The sequence below is a fragment of the Zonotrichia albicollis genome, chromosome 21, assembly GCF_047830755.1.
Source record: "Zonotrichia albicollis isolate bZonAlb1 chromosome 21, bZonAlb1.hap1, whole genome shotgun sequence".
Classification (NCBI taxonomy): Eukaryota; Metazoa; Chordata; class Aves; order Passeriformes; family Passerellidae; genus Zonotrichia; species Zonotrichia albicollis.
This window is the reverse complement of record NC_133839.1, coordinates 1,722,580-1,740,122: the sequence shown is the minus strand read 5'-3', so window position 1 is coordinate 1,740,122 and position 17,543 is coordinate 1,722,580. Positions and strand designations below refer to the sequence as shown.

The 17,543-nt window shown below is 60.2% G+C and overlaps 2 protein-coding genes across 3 annotated transcripts; one reads left to right on the top strand and one right to left on the bottom strand.

Moving 5' to 3' along the window:
* Nucleotides 1-216: 216 nt before the first annotated feature.
* Nucleotides 217-6,947, bottom strand: LOC106629641 (ectonucleoside triphosphate diphosphohydrolase 8-like). The gene is made up of 10 exons (XM_074556347.1): nucleotides 6,788-6,947; nucleotides 6,037-6,181; nucleotides 5,273-5,390; nucleotides 4,464-4,614; nucleotides 3,979-4,138; nucleotides 3,229-3,459; nucleotides 2,475-2,735; nucleotides 1,868-1,978; nucleotides 1,472-1,609; nucleotides 217-1,137 (listed from the first exon to the last, which is right to left on the bottom strand). The coding sequence occupies exons 2-10, from the start codon at nucleotides 6,160-6,162 to the stop codon at nucleotides 928-930; spliced, it is 1,506 nt and encodes a 501-aa protein (XP_074412448.1). The 5' UTR covers nucleotides 6,163-6,181; nucleotides 6,788-6,947; the 3' UTR covers nucleotides 217-927.
* Nucleotides 6,948-7,879: 932 nt separating this feature from the next.
* On the top strand, nucleotides 7,880-16,616 carry LOC102066915 (ectonucleoside triphosphate diphosphohydrolase 8). 2 transcript variants are annotated; one of them, XM_074556350.1, is made up of 10 exons: nucleotides 7,880-8,004; nucleotides 10,681-10,812; nucleotides 11,235-11,352; nucleotides 12,292-12,442; nucleotides 12,768-12,927; nucleotides 13,441-13,671; nucleotides 14,165-14,425; nucleotides 14,830-14,940; nucleotides 15,095-15,229; nucleotides 16,129-16,616. In XM_074556350.1, the coding sequence occupies exons 2-10, from the start codon at nucleotides 10,693-10,695 to the stop codon at nucleotides 16,318-16,320; spliced, it is 1,479 nt and encodes a 492-aa protein (XP_074412451.1). In that variant the 5' UTR covers nucleotides 7,880-8,004; nucleotides 10,681-10,692; the 3' UTR covers nucleotides 16,321-16,616. The 2 variants fall into 2 exon arrangements, with proteins under 2 accessions (XP_074412451.1, XP_074412450.1); XM_074556349.1 differs by lacking the exon at nucleotides 7,880-8,004 and adding an exon at nucleotides 8,264-10,579.
* Nucleotides 16,617-17,543: the final 927 nt, after the last annotated feature.

Sequence of the window (17,543 nt, the reverse complement as noted above, 5' to 3'; positions counted from 1 at the left end):
GCAGAAGGCCTGGACCCCATGCGTGTCAGGATGAGATTCCAGCAGGCTGAGTCCTGCCCTGCCCATGGCCTTTGCCTTTGGTTCTGCTCGTTTTTAGCTGCTCTGTGGATGATTCACGCTGTTGTTTGCGTTCCCACAGTGAGCAGCAGACCTTTGGTGTCCCTGTGGAATGCTGGGCACCTCACAGCTCTCAGCACCCAAATAAACAAATAAATAAAAGGCAGCACATGGGGAAATGCCTGCTACTCTGCTTCCAAAACGTTGTGATTTTATTACTTCTGTCTCCCAGGTAAGGGCTGGTGACGACAGAGACTCGGGTGAGGCAGTGAATCTATGGGAGGTGTCCCTGCAGTCTGCTGGACTTTGGAGTGGAGCCAGCAGGGCACAAGGACAGGCCTTTCCTTCTCTGAGGAGGTGTCTCACCTCACCCATCACTTGGCTGCCAACAGGACTCCCCAAAAATGTACCGGGGCCCCTGGAAGCTGCCTCTGCCATGTCCCAGCAGTGTTCCCAAGTCACCCTGTGTTGGGAAGGGAGGATGAGCCATGGGGCATGGGGTGCAGCTGGACTGGAGAGGAACCTCATTGCAGGAGAGGAGGCAGAGCTGTGCCATCCCCCCTCACAGGGCTTCCCAGCCCTAGGCAGAGCCCTGTCTCACAGCTGTGGGGAGGGTGTTTGTTGCACAGCTGTGGGGAGGGTGTTTGTTTCACAGCTGTGGGGAAGGTGTTTCACAGCTGTGAGGGGGGTGTTTCACAGCTGTGGGGAAGGTGTTTCACAGCTGTGCCAGCTCCAGCTCACCAGACCAGGACTCGGGACCCCCAGGACAAGCCCGTGGCCCCTGGGCACACAGGGGGGATGCTCGGGAAGCAGCTCCCTGCAGAGGAGTGGCAGCAGGACCCGGCCTGGCGGCCTCAGGAGGCAGTGCTGCTACAGCTGCTCATAGCCCGAGGAGTTTCTGTGGCAGCACGTGGCTGTGAGCAGGCAGAAGATGAGGATGAGCATGATGGCCAGCAGAAGTGTGGCTGCTACCCAGATGTTTCTCGGGAGCTCTGCGACTGCTGTGGGAGGCTCCGAGGGGATCAGGTTGGTGAGATTGAGCATGTAGCCCAGAGTCCAGCCCACATCTGTGTTAGCAACCTGTGCAGACAGACAGGGAAGAGGGATGGAAAAGGCTGCAAAGTACCAGGCAAACTAGAGAAGAGCCTGCGCCCCCAGGACCTGCTCTACAACCACCATTTCTGTGCCCAGCTTGGGCTGCAGGGGCCCCAGCAGTGGCATACACTGGGGGAGAGCACCAAGAGCCAGGCCAGATGTGCCAGCAGCTGTGTGAGTGTAGCTCAGGAGCTGCCCTGGGTATGGCCAGTGGGGCTGTGCTGCCCTGGCATCCCCCGTCCCCAGCAGCAGCAGGGTGGGCACAAGCCACTTCATGGCACAAAGTGTGGAAGCTGGGGGCTGCTGGACACTCTCCTACCTGCTGGACGAAGTGGGTGCTGGGCCATGTTGTGATGTTGAATTTGTAGCCTTGCAGGAGGAGGGTGAGGATGTAGGAGCTGGCTGCGCAGGCGTCACGGAGCTGGGTCCTGCTCGCCGTGGGGAACAGCTCCTGCACCTGCAGAGGTGGGAGAACAAGGGCAGGCTGGACCCAGAGCACTGCTGGATGTGCCCACGCTGGGGAGCAGCCCCTCAGTGCAGCTGGGAGCAAAGAGACCCCGGGGAGCAGCAGGATGCTCTCCCATCTCTCTCCAGGTGCACAGACCTTTGTGCTCCTCCTGGCTCTCTGCAGCTGAGCACAGCAGAGGATGGACTGGGGATGAGCCTTCAGGCTGCCCAGTGCCCAGGTGAAACACACTCCTGGGCAGAATCTCACCTGTTTCCAGCTGCTGTTGCATATCTGCCTGATGGTGGCATTGACCAAGCCCAGGGACTGCCCTCCTGTCAGGTTCAGAAAATGAAGGCTGTGATAAAACCCCGAGAAGGCCTGTGGGTGTTGAGACCAAAGGTGACAGGTTATTGAAGCACTCAGAGCACTGATGCCACCCACACCTACACAGGGGTCCCTGCAAGGCCCGGCTCACACTGCAAAGAGCTGGCAGTGACCCTGGGGGAGGGAGCTGGGAATGCTGCCCACATGGACAAGGAATGTCACTGGGAGAAGAGATCTGGGGCTGCCTGGCACACAGAACAGCACCCCCCTGATGGTCTGCCAGAAAATCTCAGAGCTCTCCCACAACCCAGGAGCTGTTCTTGCACTCTGAGCTGGCTCACACAGGCTCCCTCAGACAAGCTCTTCCCATTTCCCTCAGGAACGCTGGCACATGGCAGGAGGCAGAAGCCACCTCTGAGCACACAAGAGGTTTGCAGATAGAGCCAGCTCCGAGGGTCCCTCTCTCCCCAGCCCGTTCCACAATCAGTGGCAGAGCAGACACCCAGGCCCTGCCTTCACCCTCCCCAGGCAGGGCACAGAGGCTGCTTACCAAGAACTGTCCCCGCACGGGGGGCTGATAGACCCCATTGAAGCCGCACGGCCCCTGCGCCCCGCAGCTGAAGTTGAAGAGTCTCCGCACGGCCGTGTCACACGCGGCTGGGTCCCCTGTCCCCGTCACCGTGAGGACAAGGCCAGGGCTGGCTGAGCTGGGCGCACGCACACAGGGGCTGTCGTAGAGCTCTGCCACGGTGATGTTCTCCTGGTACCCCTGGGGGTAGCAGGGGTGCTTGATCTGGCCACCCGAGCTGGCCTGGAGAGAGGTGGAGCCTTAATGGGGCTGCAGTGCCACTGAGACCTTCCCACAGCCCATCCCAAAAAGCAGGACTACACCCCAGGAGGACTGGATGCACCCCACCTGAGAGCTCCCTGAGCAGCCCTGGCTCCTGCAGCGCTGGGCTCTGCCTCTGTCCCCGGGCAGCGGTGCAGGGACTGTGCTGGGAAACCTCTCTCTGGGCACAAATAGAGCAAGGCCAAGAGCATGGTGACAGCAGAAAAACTACACATACAGCTGGGCTGGGGAAATTACAAAAAATGCCACTGCACGTCAAGATGTGGGGAGAAGGGAGCCCTGGCCAGCAACCACCACCACCTTCCACCCAAATGAGGCAATTTTTTGCTTCCCTAGATAAAACCCAAGCCTCTGCCAATTCCTGACTCTTTGCCCACAGGCACACCCAGCACTGCAGGGGGAGATGTGCCACGGCACTGGGAGATGGCTGAGCAGCCCCTGTGCCCCGTGGCACCTGGTGCAGAGCTGCCAGCAGCATCTTCAGGGCCTGGCTCTGCCCGTAGCACAGGTAGCTGTGGCTGTACAGGGAGTAGTTGGTGCCATAGAGCCGGAAGAACACGGACGTGTTCCTGTCCTCCACGGGGACCCCGGGCTGGAAGGTGATCTGCGTCGAGGCACCGCCAAGGTCCAGAGCTCCCAGAACCTCGGTGTCCTGGGGATGTTCCCATTTCTCTGCAAACGAGAACTGGCCCAACACACAGCAAGGCTTAGGCTGAACTGCAGCACTCACACTCCCACTCCCTTCCCGCAAGGACTTGGGGGCCCCAGGGGCACCTTCCACGTGCTCCTGGCTCCCTGATTTACCCCTGCCTGCCCACATCCTCCTCAACCCACAGACACCTGCACAGAGCACTCAGGCGCAGCCTCTTGGCTGCTGAACATCTGCTGGGATCCAGACACTTGGAGCAGGGAAAAAGGAACCCTGTCCCCTGGAGGCCGATCCCACTGCCAGATCCCTGGGACCCCAAAATCCACCCCTGTGTCAGCACACGAGAGCACAGGGCCAGGCTGAGCTGAACACAAAGATCCTGTGAATCCCATTAATGAGGTGGAATCTGCAGCCCACAGCCACAGGGAACCTTTGGCTGCCTGACCAGTGCCCCAAAGCTCCATTCCTCCCTCCTCTGCAGGTAAGGAAAGCTGCTGCAGCTCAGACAGGGACGTTCTCCCCACCGGCCCTCCCCTGCCCTCTCCCCAGCTGCACCTTGACCAGTGTCTCCAGCAGGTAGTTGACAGTGATCCAGCCAAAGGAGCCCTCCTCGCTGCCCGTCAGGATCCGGGCTCCGCGGAAATCCACAGGGTACTCCCCAATGGCCTTGGACACCTCGGCCAACACCTGCTGGGCCTTGCTGCTGTTCTGCTCCCTGCCAGCAAAGGCACAAACACCTCAGGTGCTGCACGCCCTGCCTGGCAGCTCTGGCAGCCGGGCTGGCACTGAGAGGCTGCCGTGCCCTGCCAAGGAGCTGCTCCCAGACATCTCTCAGCACTTCCCTGCCTGCAGGTGGCTCCTGCAAACCCCAAATCCCTCGCCCAGGGCCCCGGCGCTCTCCCTAAAAACACTGCCCGCAGGCTCTGCTGGAGCAGGAATGCCCACGGCCTGGCCGGGCAGCACCCCCGTGCCCCCGCCCCTGCGCCCCGGTGCCAGCCCCGGCTCCGGCGCAGAGCGGGAAGGGCGGGAGGCGCCGGTACCTCAGCAGCCGCATGCCGGCCGTGGCCCCCAGGTACGCCGGGGTCTCCCGCTGCTGCTCGGCCGGGACGATCTTCATGGCCCTGTCCAGGCAAGGCTTCAGGCTGGCGCCAGCCCCCGCGGGGTCGTCTGCGTAGCTGGAGATGCCGGGTCCTGCCACAGGTGATGGAACCGGTGATGGAGAGAGCCCAGCGCCACCCCGCAGGGACGGCACAGCAGGGGACTTGTCCACCCAGGAATCCCCAAGGAGCTCTGCTGGCCTGCTCAGACACACTCAGGTGTCCCTGCTCAGACACACTCAGGTGTCCCAGCCATAGCACCTGCCCTGCTCAGTTTGGAGCTGCAGATACTGAAATGCAAACTGCTCCCCCAGGAGCTGTCAGGTCACACCTGAGTGGAGACAGGGGATTGCTCAGGGAGTTGTGCAGTGCTTTGGGAGGCCCTGTGGGCACACGAAGCTGGACACAATGAAGGAAGGTGTGAACAGATTGGTAAGAGAAGCCAAGGAAACTGAGGCAGGTGAGAAGGAGCAACGGACACATCCAGCATCCCAAGCTGTGAGGTGATCTGGAAAGGACTGGCTGCAGGATCTGAGCTAAGTGGGGGCCCAATTCCTCCCCCACCTTTGCACCTCCCAGTGACTGCAGGGCTCCCTCAGGTGCAGATGATCCCGACCCTTTCCTGTGATTCCTCTCAGGGCAATCTCCCTTCAGCCCAGAGCAGGCTGAAAGGGATCAGTGATGGTGCTGTGAGGGTTTGGGACAGCACTCCAGGAGGCTGGGAGAGAGGGAGGGCAGCCCCCAGCACTCACCGGACACAGAGCAGGCCTCCACCTGGGACACGATGCCCGTGCCGTTCTCCTTGTCCGCGCGCCACCGGTAGATGTAGAGGGACGTGTGTGTGGAGCCAGCGTCAAACACCAGGCCGTGCTGGGGAGGAGAGGGGACACGGGCTCACAGCTGGCCTGGGGCTGCACCAAGTGCCACGGGGGTTTCTGAGAGCTTCTGCTCCTGCTTCCCCTGTAGAACCACGGGCAGCAGAGGTCTGCACATCACCCTCCCTTCAGCAGCCCTGCTCCACCTCTAACGGCCCCGGGTTCGCCGCTCCAGCGAGTCTCAGCCCAGAAAGGACGCGCAGGTCAGCGGGGTGAGTCGCAGAGCAGGGAGGCACCCAGGCATGGCCCAAAGCTCAGGCTGCTCCCAGGCCTTTAGCAAATCTGACAAAACCTGGCATTTTTTAGCAGACCAGCGGCAGAAAGCAGTAGGGAAGAGAGGTGAGAACCCAACAGGTGATCTGGATGTCTGAAAACAGGGAGGAGAGTGACTGGGGTGGCAGATGGAGCAGCTGTGGAGAGAACGCTGCACTTCTCTCTCCCACCTTTACCAAGCAGCCAGGACTGTGGTTTGGGGGAGGCTGATCTGCCCAGTGCCTCCTTGATGAGGCTGAGTCCTGAAAAACTGGGCTAATCATGGGGAAACTTGCAAGCTGAGAGGAAGGCAGGGCTGATGGAGGAATTCGAGATAGAAAGGGGTTGGTGGGATTCGCAGGCTCCCCCAGGTCTCACTGGACACCTACTTTGACTCTGGTAGGAAGGACAGCATCCTTTGCCGGGAGTAGGACCAGGACGAAGACGACCACGGTCAGCAGGGCCAGCACGGCCGCCCAGCCGCAGCCCACGGCCCTGAGCAGGCGCGGCGACATCGATGGGCTCTGGGGAGGTCTGCAGGAAGGGATGGATTGGGGAGGGGTCACTGGCGAGGGATGGTCTTTGGGAGGTTTGCGGGGAGGCGTGGTCTCTAGGAGGAGGGTCTGCAGAGACGGACTGTGGGCAGGGGCGGCTTTTGGGCGGAGGGTGTGTGGGGAGGGAGGAGGGTTTGGGGGGAGGGATGGTCTTTGGGAGGAGGGTTTGGGGGAGGGATGGTCTTTAGGAGGATCTTTGGGGGGAGGGATGGGCTTTTGGAGGAGGGTTTAGGGGGAGGGATGGTCTTTGGGAGGCGAGTCTGTGGGGCGGGATGGGCTTTGGGAGGAGGATGTGCGTGAGGGATACTCATTGGCAGGACCTTTGGGAAGGGGAACGGGGGATCTTTGGGAAGGTCTGCCAGGAGGAAGAGACTTTGCCCGAGGAGACCCAAGCCGCCTCTGCCCCGAGCCTCCAACCTCTCCGGGGATCCCCTTCTCCCTGTAGCTCGTGGTCCCCCCCACCCCCTAAGTGACCCCCTGGGACACGAGCTGGGCCAATGGGGACACCATGAACTTGTCTGGCCCCGAGCCGCCGGGAAGGGGCAGGGGCGAAGGTCCCGCCTGCCGCGGTCCGACCGTCCCGTACCTGTGCCCGGAGCCCTCTCCGTCCCTCGGTGGGGCGGCGATCGGGGCACAGCCCGGTCCCCGCCGGCCCCGGGCCCACGCCGCCTCGGCGGAGCAGAGCGAAGCGAAAGCAAAGCTGAGCCGCTCTCGGACGTCCGGGTCCGGCCCCGGCCGGGGCGGGCTCTGGGCGCTGCCGCGGGCGGAAAGAGCGGAGAGCTCGGGGCTGCGGCTGCCCGCACCGGACACCGGCCCCGGCCTGCGTGCCCCTGCCTGCCTCGTTCCTCCCTGTCCCTCTGCCTGTCCTTCTGCCTGCTCCCTCCCTGTCCCTCTGCCTGCTCCCTGCCTGTACCCCTGGCTTTGCCCTGTCTGTCCCTCTGCGTGTCCCCTCCTTTACCCTGCCGCTCCCTCCCTTACTCTGCTTCCCCCCTGCCTGCACCACGCTCCCGCACTCTGCCTGTTCCCTGCCCGCACCTCTCCCCTATCCGTCGGTCCATCTGCCCGCATCTCTGCCCGTACCCTGCCCGCTCCCTGCCCGCACTGTCCCAAAGCCACGGGACTCTGGCCATGGACAGGTGCTGGCCATGGGGACAGACCGGACCCTGGCAATGGGGGTGGCTCCCTAACCGTGGGGACAGCTCGGTGCCTGCCTGAGGGGATGGATCCCACGCGGATGGCTGTGGGTATGGATCCCATGTAGCTGGCTGTGGGGACAGCTTTTCACCTGCCAGGTCCTTCCTGTTTCTGTCCCGAGCCCGCTGCCAGCCTGGCTTGCGGGGGTCCCGCAGAGCCGGGTGACAGCAGGGTGACAGGGCAGGCTCGGCCCCTCACGGCGTTTATGCCGCAGGTCTGGCAGGGGTGTCTGAGGCTCCCCTGAGGAGCTCAGCTGCTGCCTCCGGCGCCAGCGCTCGCAGGCTCCAGGGGCTGCCCGGGATCTCTCTGTCCCCTCGCTGATCTCCGCGGGCAGCGCAGCCCCCCCGGCCCCGGGCGGAGCGCGCCCGGCTGTGCCGCTCCTCCAGCAGCGAAGTGGTTAATCCCGGATGCTCTTTCCACCCCGGCTCTCCAGCCCCGGCCCCGCTGCCTCCCGGACAAGCGCTCTCCTGGGCAGGTTGCTGGTCCGGGGCCAAGGGGAGGGCCACGCCGGCGAGGCAGCCTTTGTCCCAGGAGCGGGCTCCCGGCCCCAGGTGCGCGCTGAGCCCGGGCCGAGGCGGCGGGGCCGGAGCGGCGGCCGGAGCCAGCGGGGTGAGCCGGGGCAGGCACGGGGGGCGCCGGGCCCGGGGCTGCTGCCCCTCCATGGAGCTGGGCTGGGAGCGGGCCCCGGGCAGCAGCGGGGGCGGTGCTGGGGCAAACGCGCTCCGTGGGGCGGTGCGGGAGGGCGAGGGGGCCGGGGCGGCCGCTCGCCGCACGAGGTTCCCAGGTGCGGGGGGCAGAGGGGCACGGAGGGCACAGAGACCAGGCACGGAGGGCACTGCCAAGCCCCAGCGCTGGTGGGAGGTGGATGCAGGGAACTGCTCTGCCTGGCAAGGATGCTCCTGGCATCCACAGTCACCCTCTTAGAACCTTCAGAGCCCTTTTGGCTTTCAAATCTCAGTGGGAAGTCAGCCCCCCCCCCCATTGTCCCGAGCAACAGGCAGTTTAGATCCAGCAGTGGCTCTGAGCCTTTTGCCCCAATTTTCGAGGCCCTGCTCCCTGTGCACAAGGGATGCTGCAAGTGAGAGATGTCCCACAGGTTTTTGACAAGCTTGTCTTCATGGCCAGCCTTGCACATCAAGTGCTGCCCTGCTCCAGCTGCTGGGCACAGCTGGAAACTTTGCACATCTGGAAATGGGCAGGCACTGTGCAGCATCGTGCCTCCTCTGCAGCTCTGGAGGCATCAGCACCACTCTCCTGTCCTGCTGCTCCTGATCCTGCATGAATGGTAGCAGGTACTGGAGCTGCCCAGCCCCGGGATGCCACAGAAAGCCTGGGCAGATCGATCAGCTTCTCACATTGTTTCCCACCCACTGGGCTCCCTTTCTGTGCCCTGTTCTCCTGCCTGGGAGAGCTGGCTCTGTGCTGCCTTTGGGTGATGCCCCCTGTCCAGTCAGGATGGGCATTAGTCCCTAGCAGAGCAGGAGGAGCCCATTTCCCACCCTCTCCTGCATTCAGCACAGTGCAATTTGTCACCAATTCGTGTCCTACCATTTCACAGTGCGTGGGACAGAGCTTTCCAGGATGTAGGCTGGGCTGCAGACTTTTCCCATTGCTTTGTTTGTTACCTGGAGCAGATGAATCACATCCCAGTTATAACTGGGCAAACCCCAGCAGGGCTGCTGGGACTGCAGATATGACAACTGGGGACATAATTAAGTGGTTTTCTTGGTGGTGCTGGGTTAATGATTTGAGTCTGAGATAACTTTGAATCGATAACCACTTTAATATCTCAAAGAGGTCCTCAATCATTCCCTGTTTCTATGACAAGGATTTATCAGAGGATTCCATACAATCTCTTCATAGCCATTGTAGAGGGAAGGCTCCTGGCTATAGGACAAGGTCTGATAAGGGATTTTGGTGGCCCCATATCCCATGGGCCCAAAGAACAGCTGCTGTTCATTGTTGTGCATCTCATGCCATGCAGGAGATTGGTTACCCTTGCTCATTGCCAGAGATGATGACTCCAAAACAGGAATCAGCATCTCCTTTAACTTGCCAAAGGTCTTCTCTCTCCACTGGCCTGGGAAAAGGGCAGGGGAATTTCTCAGGGACTTTATGCACTCACAGGAGAATTGTGTAGCCAAGTGACAGCTCCAGGTTCCACCCAAAGCACTGGTGGGGTTAAACAATGCTTCTGGTGCCCAGGGCTCTCAGGCCACCCGCAGGTTTCAGCTGGAGTGTGAAGCGAGGTCAGCCTCGGCAGGATGCAGCAGGCATCCTGCCTGTGTGGCTCAAGGCACCGGGCAGGGCAGTGCAGGAGGAGGAGGGAGAGCTGTGCATTGCAAAAAGCACATCTGGACCAGCTGTGAGGTGCTGAGCACATGGATATCTCAGCTGCCCTGTGCAGAGGCTGTCACAGAGAACCAGACTCTTTGCTTTGCTACAATTCCTTAGAGTACCTGGGGGCTGTTTCTGCTGGGAGCTGAGCTCTGGATGGACAAGTGGGAAGTGCTCCAGTCCCCAAGGGCAGTGCTGTGGGCATTCCAGCCTGGCTGTGTGCCCTGATCAGCAGGAGCTTCCTGCCTCTGCCCTCCTGCCTGCCCTTGGGGCTGCAGGAGAAGTGTGGGGATCACAGCAGGCATGGACACTGTCCCTGTGCATCTCTTACATGCTGTGGCATCAGCAAGAGCTGGGCCAGGCAGGAGACACACAGCTGCAGGTGCTGATTCCCTGCCTGAAGCAGAGAGGACTCTCTCAGGGACAATCTGGGCCTGCTGGGCAACAGATGGGACCTGGTCCCAAGTGTTGTGGGATGGGTTTTGAGGTGGCAGCATGTGGGTGCTGGAGGGATGTGGCTCTGCACCCCAGAGAGGATGGTCACACTGGTACCCTGCCAGGCCACAATCCTGCTCCCAGCTTGGAACTCCAGCTAGCCATGGCTGGTCTTCCCCCAGTGATGCTGCTGTGAAGGAAGGTGCTGATTGCCAGCCAGGGAACAGCTTGAGCAGGGCTGGGCACAGAGGGACCTGAGGGGCTGCAGGTGAGAAGGCAGGGCTGAACAAGTTGTACTGAAAATCCGCCAAGGAGGGAGTGCTCAGAATGGCAGAGTGTCCCAGCCCTGAGGCTGCCAACACCCCCACTGGGATGGGTCCAGAGGAGCCCGTGGATATTATCCTCTTCCATGGTAAGAGCAGCCATGTACTAGAGAAAGGCTTCATTTCTGGGAAGGGAAAGTCCCATAGCCATGCATGAGGTGTGAGCTGGGGGCTGGGGCTGTCCCTGCAGGTTGGAGGAGGAATGGGCTCCAAAGCCAAGGCCATTGCCGGTCTCCTGGCAGCCACCTGCGTCTGCAGCGTCATCGCCCTCATTCTGAGCGTGGTGAATGTGAAGGATGTGCTTCTGCCCCCCAGCACCAAGGTAGGGTCCTCAGGAGGAGCATACTCTCACTTGGCTGCTGGCTACCGTTGGGTGTTGGGTTTTGCCTGGGTTTCAGGCAGGCTGTGCTGTTTGTCACCAACATGGGGACAATGCCCTGCACAGACTGGAGCAGGTCTGGCTGAATTTGGTCACTGTGCCTGGCCCCACAGCACATGCAGCTTTTTCATCCCAAAGCACTGCCAGCTCCAGGGGCTTGGGAAGGATCTTTGTCCCCAACATAGCTGGTAACTGCAATGCCACCAGACTTTTTCTGTCCTGGTGAGCACCAGTCTTGTTTGGCCATTCTAGGCTCCCCTGCCCACCAGGAGCTCCGATGCCTCTCCTGGAGCTTCTCTCCCTCACTCTGCAGCAGGTGACACTGGTCTGCTCCCCTGACACCCCGTGTCCTCTCTCCTCCCCAGTATGGCCTGGTGTTTGACGCTGGCTCCACACACACGTCCCTCTACATCTACCGGTGGCGCGCGGACAAGGAGAACGGCACGGGCATCGTGTCCCAGGTGGAGGCCTGCTCTGTGTCCGGTGAGTGCTGGGCTCTGCCCTCCCTCTCCATGGCCAGCCTTGGTGCTGCCCTGCATGGCCATTCCACACACCAAAGCTGATTCATGCCAGGTGTGATAAATGTTAATTTATCTATTGGGCATTTCTAAATACCCACAGGGGCGTGTATTCCTATTGCAAAAGTGCTGTGTCAGGCTTCGGCACAAGGACAAGTCTCTCTGGAGGAAATGCCCACCCTAGAGAGCAGATCTAGGAGCAGATAAATGGTACATGGAGCTGGGCTGGGGCTAGCAAAGGCCAGCAGGCCAGGGCAGAGGTGCCTGGGCAAGGGGAAGAGGGCTCAGAGCTCACCTTGCCCTCATGTCCCGCTCGGCAGCAGCGGCATGGCAGTTACTGGTTAACTGCAAAGGTCAGGCCGAGGGCAAAGTGTAACGCAAGGGCTGCTTGGGCTAATGGCAGTTATTGAGTCAAAGCTCCCGGGAAGATAAACAGTGAGATTTCCACCCCAGAGTCTGGCCCTACCAACTGCAGGACCATGCCAGGTTCTCAGATCCAGTGCCAGCCTCTGAAAATAGGGAGGCTGTGCAAGGGCACACAGAGTGCCTATCAGCTCCAGGTGCCCTCAGGGAAATGGGGAACAGCTGTGTTTGTCCCCAGCTCCTGCAGGACTCACTGGCCGTGCCCAGCACTTCGGCCCCCCCGGGATCAGGTGTGCGCTCAGCATCCCCGGGCAGGCCCGCAGCCCTCCCGCTCTGCCCGGAGCAGGAGCTCCTGCGGCTCCCGGGGCCAGCGGCCGTGCCACAGCTGCTGCCGCCTGGAGGGACAGCTCCGAGCACGGGTCGGGACTACCTGGGGCAAGAACAAAAAAGCCCTATGGGATTCCTGGGTGGACAAGTCCCCTGCTGTGCCGTCCCTGCGGGGTGGCGCTGGGCTCTCTCCATCACCGGTTCCCTGTGGCAGGACCCGGCATCTCCAGCTACGCAGACGACCCCGCGGGGGCTGGCGCCAGCCTGAAGCCTTGCCTGGACAGGGCCATGAAGATCGTCCCGGCCGAGCAGCAGCGGGAGACCCCGGCGTACCTGGGGGCCACGGCCGGCATGCGGCTGCTGAGGTACCGGCGCCTCCCGCCCTTCCTGCTCCACGCCAGAGCCGGGGCTGGCACCGGGGCGCAGGGGCGGGGGCACGGGGGTGCTGCCCGGCCAGGCCGTGGGCATTCCTGCTCCAGCAGAGCCTGCGGGCAGCGTTTTTAGGGAGAGTGCCGGGGCCCCGGGCGAGGGATTTGGGGTTTGCAGGAGCCACCTGCAGGCAGGGAAGTGCTGAGAGATGTCTGGGAGCAGCTCCTTGGCAGGGCACGGCAGCCTCTCAGTGCCAGCCCGGCTGCCAGAGCTGCCAGGCAGGGCGTGCAGCACCTGAGGTGTTTGTGCCTTTGCTGGCAGGGAGCAGAACAGCAGCAAGGCCCAGCAGGTGTTGGCCGAGGTGTCCAAGGCCATTGGGGAGTACCCTGTGGATTTCCGCGGAGCCCGGATCCTGACGGGCAGCGAGGAGGGCTCCTTTGGCTGGATCACTGTCAACTACCTGCTGGAGACACTGGTCAAGGTGCAGCTGGGGAGAGGGCAGGGGAGGGCCGGTGGGGAGAACGTCCCTGCCTGAGCTGCAGCAGCTTTCCTTACCTGCAGAGGAGGGAGGAATGGAGCTTTGGGGCACTGGTCAGGCAGCCAAAGGTTCCCTGTGGCTGTGGGCTGCAGATTCCACCTCATTAATGGGATTCACAGGATCTTTGTGTCCAGCTCAGCCTGGCCCTGTGCTCTCGTGTGCTGACACAGGGGTGGATTTTGGGGTCCCAGGGATCTGGCAGCGGGATTGGCCTCCAGGGGACAGGGTTCCTTTTTCCCTGCTCCAAGTGTCTGGATCCCAGCAGATGTGCAGCAGCCAAGAGTCTGAGTGCTCTGTGCAGGTGTCTGTGGGTTGAGGAGGATGTGGGCAGGCAGGGGTAAATCAGGGAGCCAGGAGCACGTGGAAGGTGCCCCTGGGGCCCCCAAGTCCTTGCGGGAAGAGAGTGGGAGTGTGAGTGCTGCAGTTCAGCCTAAGCCTTGCTGTGTGTTGGGCCAGTTCTCGTTTGCAGAGAAATGGGAACATCCCCAGGACACCGAGGTTCTGGGAGCTCTGGACCTCGGCGGTGCCTCGACGCAGATCACCTTCCAGCCCGGGGTCCCCGTGGAGGACAGGAACACGTCCGTGTTCTTCCGGCTCTATGGCACCAACTACTCCCTGTACAGCCACAGCTACCTGTGCTACGGGCAGAGCCAGGCCCTGAAGATGCTGCTGGCAGCTCTGCACCAGGTGCCACGGGGCACGGGGGCTGCTCAGCCATCTCCCAGTGCCATGGCACATCTCCCCCTGCAGTGCTGGGTGTGCCTGTGGGCAAAGAGTCAGGAATTGGCAGAGGCTTGGGTTTTATCTAGGGAAGCAAAAAATTGCCTCATTTGGGTGGAAGGTGGTGGTGGTTGCTGGCCAGGGCTCCCTTCTCCCCACATCTTGACGTGCAGTGGCATTTTTTGTAATTTCCCCAGCCCAGCTGTATGTGTAGTTTTTCTGCTGTCACCATGCTCTTGGCCTTGCTCCATTTGTGCCCAGAGAGAGGTTTCCCAGCACAGTCCCTGCACCGCTGCCCGGGGACAGAGGCAGAGCCCAGCACTGCAGGAGCCAGGGCTGCTCAGGGAGCTCTCAGGTGGGGTGCATCCAGTCCTCCTGGGGTGTAGTCCTGCTTTTTGGGATGGGCTGTGGGAAGGTCTCAGTGGCACTGCAGCCCCATTAAGGCTCCATCTCTCTCCAGGCCAGCTCGGGTGGCCAGATCAAGCACCCCTGCTACCCCCAGGGGTACCAGGAGAACATCACCGTGGCAGAGCTCTACGACAGCCCCTGTGTGCGTGCGCCCAGCTCAGCCAGCCCTGGCCTTGTCCTCATGGTGACGGGGACAGGGGACCCAGCCGCGTGTGACACGGCCGTGCGGAGACTCTTCAACTTCAGCTGCGGGGCGCAGGGGCCGTGCGGCTTCAATGGGGTCTATCAGCCCCCCGTGCGGGGACAGTTCTTGGTAAGCAGCCTCTGTGCCCTGCCTGGGGAGGGTGAAGGCAGGGCCTGGGTGTCTGCTCTGCCACTGATTGTGGAACGGGCTGGGGAGAGAGGGACCCTCGGAGCTGGCTCTATCTGCAAACCTCTTGTGTGCTCAGAGGTGGCTTCTGCCTCCTGCCGTGTGCCAGCGTTCCTGAGGGAAATGGGAAGAGCTTGTCTGAGGGAGCCTGTGTGAGCCAGCTCAGAGTGCAAGAACAGCCCCTGGGTTGTGGGCCAGCTCTGAGATTTTCTGGCAGACCATCAAGGGGCTACTTGATGCAAAACCCTGGGAATTACTTGAGACTCTCTCCCCAGGCAAGATGGGCCCCTGGGTTTTTTCTCAGGTGAGGAAGCAATTGTTTTTCACCATGTTTTCCTTGCCCCCAGGCCTTTGCTGGGTTCTACTACACCTTCAGCTTCCTAAACCTGACTCGCCAGCAGTCTCTGCGTGAAGTCAACACCACAGTCTATTCCTTCTGCCGGAGGAACTGGACAGAGGTGAGAGCCCTGTGAAGGGCTGCCAGGAGCCTTGTGCTTATCCTGTCCCAAATCTCTGTCCTTGGAGTACAAGCTGTGCTGTTCCCTGGGCTTGGGAGGGTTTCTGAGCCTCTCTTTCTTTCCCTGTTGCACTCTGTCCCTGATGGCCTCACAGCTGGTGCAGAGCTTCCCAAAGGATTTGAAGTACCTGCACACCTACTGCTCTGTGGCCTTTTACATCCTGACGCTGCTGCTCGATGGCTACAAGTTCAATGAGCACACCTGGAGCAACATCCACTTCAGCAGGCAGGTAAACACCTGTGGGCAGCAGGAGAGGGTGGACATGTTCAGGAGCAGCATCTCTGGAGTCCTCTGTGCCAGAGATGTGTCCCTGCTTCATGGCTGCTCCCCAGGGATCCCAGGAGAGATTTGCTGTCTCTCAGCCACGCCCAAACCTCTGACCTAGCTCATGTCTCACTTTCCCTGCTGTCAATGTAACTGATTTTAGGGGGGTCAGGGAAAAGCAGAGGATTTGGCCACTTTGATCTCTGATGGTGTTATCAGAAAGGTGATGGTGGCCCCATGACCACTTTGAATCAGAGTATGGCCTGACCAGAATATTTTCAGGATGAGAAGAGACAGCCTCAGGTTTTGCCAGGGGAATCTTAGTTAGGTACTAGGAATGGTGTTTTTTCATGGAAATGAAAATGGAAAGGGTCAGGCCTTGGAACAGGCTGCCCAGAGCACTTGATGGAGTCACCATCCCAGGAAGTGTTCAAACAACATGTGGATGTGGCACAAACAACATATGGATGAGGACACAGCTTAGTGATGAGCATGGTGGTGGTGCTGGGCTGATGGCTGGACTCCATGATCTGAAAGGTCTTTTCTGATCTTACTGACTCTGCAGCCAGATTAGAAGGATTATGGCAATGGAGGAAACCCCAGATCCAAAATCACGTGCAGGTCACAGAGGCACACCTGGATCAGAGCAGTCATCCATGTTCAGCTGTCCCTTAGCCCTGGGGGAGGGGGGCCAGGAAAGCTCTTTGTGCAAGTGCTGCTGGCAAGATCAGGTTCATCACAGCTTGGTCCCCATGTGAGACAGCAGGGACAGCTCACGGGACAGATGCCCCTCAGGCCCTCAAACAAGCTGCTGGTGCCTGGCAGAGGTGCCTTTGGATGATGTCCTGTGCTGTCTCCCCCCAGGCAGCAAACACAGACATCGGGTGGACACTGGGCTTCATGCTGAACTTGACCAACATGATCCCTGCTGAGGCTCTGCAGCAGGTCAAGGGCCACCAGCCCAGCCTGTGGGCAGGGGCCGTCTCCTTCCTCGTGCTGGCCATCGTGGCAGGCCTGGTGGCTGCTTTCCTGCACTGCTTCTGGAAAACAAAGTAGCTCCCAGCCTCCTGACTAGAGGCATCCTAGGCATCCTGCCTTCTAAACCAGGCAGGGAAGTGGTGCAGAAGAGGTGGAAAGTGGAGAAGGATGAAGGCATTAGACCCATCTCCATTGCTCAGGAGATCTGACTGGGTCATCTCTGTGAATGTGGAAGATGACTTGATCTCTCTCCAAGAGGAAGACTCCTTTAATCTGACTGCCAAAAGCTGATTGAGACTTGCTGGCTGCATGTAGCTAAAAAAATTCCAATGAGAAATAAAATCAGTTTTGTTTTTCAAATATGAATGTCACTGCTCAGCCTAGCACAGTTTCCTTGGCATTCCCAGTCCTTCTGGGCTACTCTTCCAAGAGTCCTGGGAGGCAACTGGCAATGGAGAGTGGTGGTGGGCACCAAACTCTGAGCAGAGGGATGACATCATCTGTATCCTGCCCTGTGCAAGATGTGCAATATTTTTGTAGTATGTGACAGAATCTCTTCCCAAAGACACTGTCAGCTGTTGTTAAAAATACTTACTGGCATATCTCAGCAGAAAAACACAAGTGGAAGTTGATTTAAGAGTTGCCAACTCTGGCTCAGGGTTTATTTTATATTCAAGTTACATAGCCAAGTTTTGTCAAGACACCAAATCCAGGACAGGTTCCAGCTCCAGGCACTTGAGTGTTTTATTTAGATTAGTCCAGCCCAGTTGCAGGAATTGGACAGGGCTTTCACCTTTGCAGCACCAGCCCAGCACTTCCCAGCCAGCCCTTTCTCCAGGGCTCTCCCACAACCCAGAGCTGCTCTGAGCAGTGGAGATTTCCACAAGTGCCTATTTCCTCTGTGCTCCAAGATCTCACCTAGGCCTTAGGGCTTAAGAAAAGTGCCTCAGCACCTGGTGAAGGAATGGTCAGGTCCACAGCCGTGTGCTATGGAAGACAGGGTTCTAACTCATGGTGTTATCCCTCTGCAAACTGGTTCCAAAAGCCTTTTGAAAGAGCAGCATCTGTGGCTGGTGGAGATAAGGTTATGTGACCCGAGAGCCTGGAGAACAGGGCTCTGCCCTCTGTTCCCAGCCAGCCACCCTTGGCTTCAGGAGTGAGGCTCAGCTTCCCAGCCTCAACACGAGCAGCAGGGAGAGGGATGAAGACTCTCACCCAGAGGAACCTCCTCCCACCCAGGGGAATCTCCTCCCACCCAGGGGAACCTCTTTCCACCCAGCAGCCTGAGCTCCCACATGGAC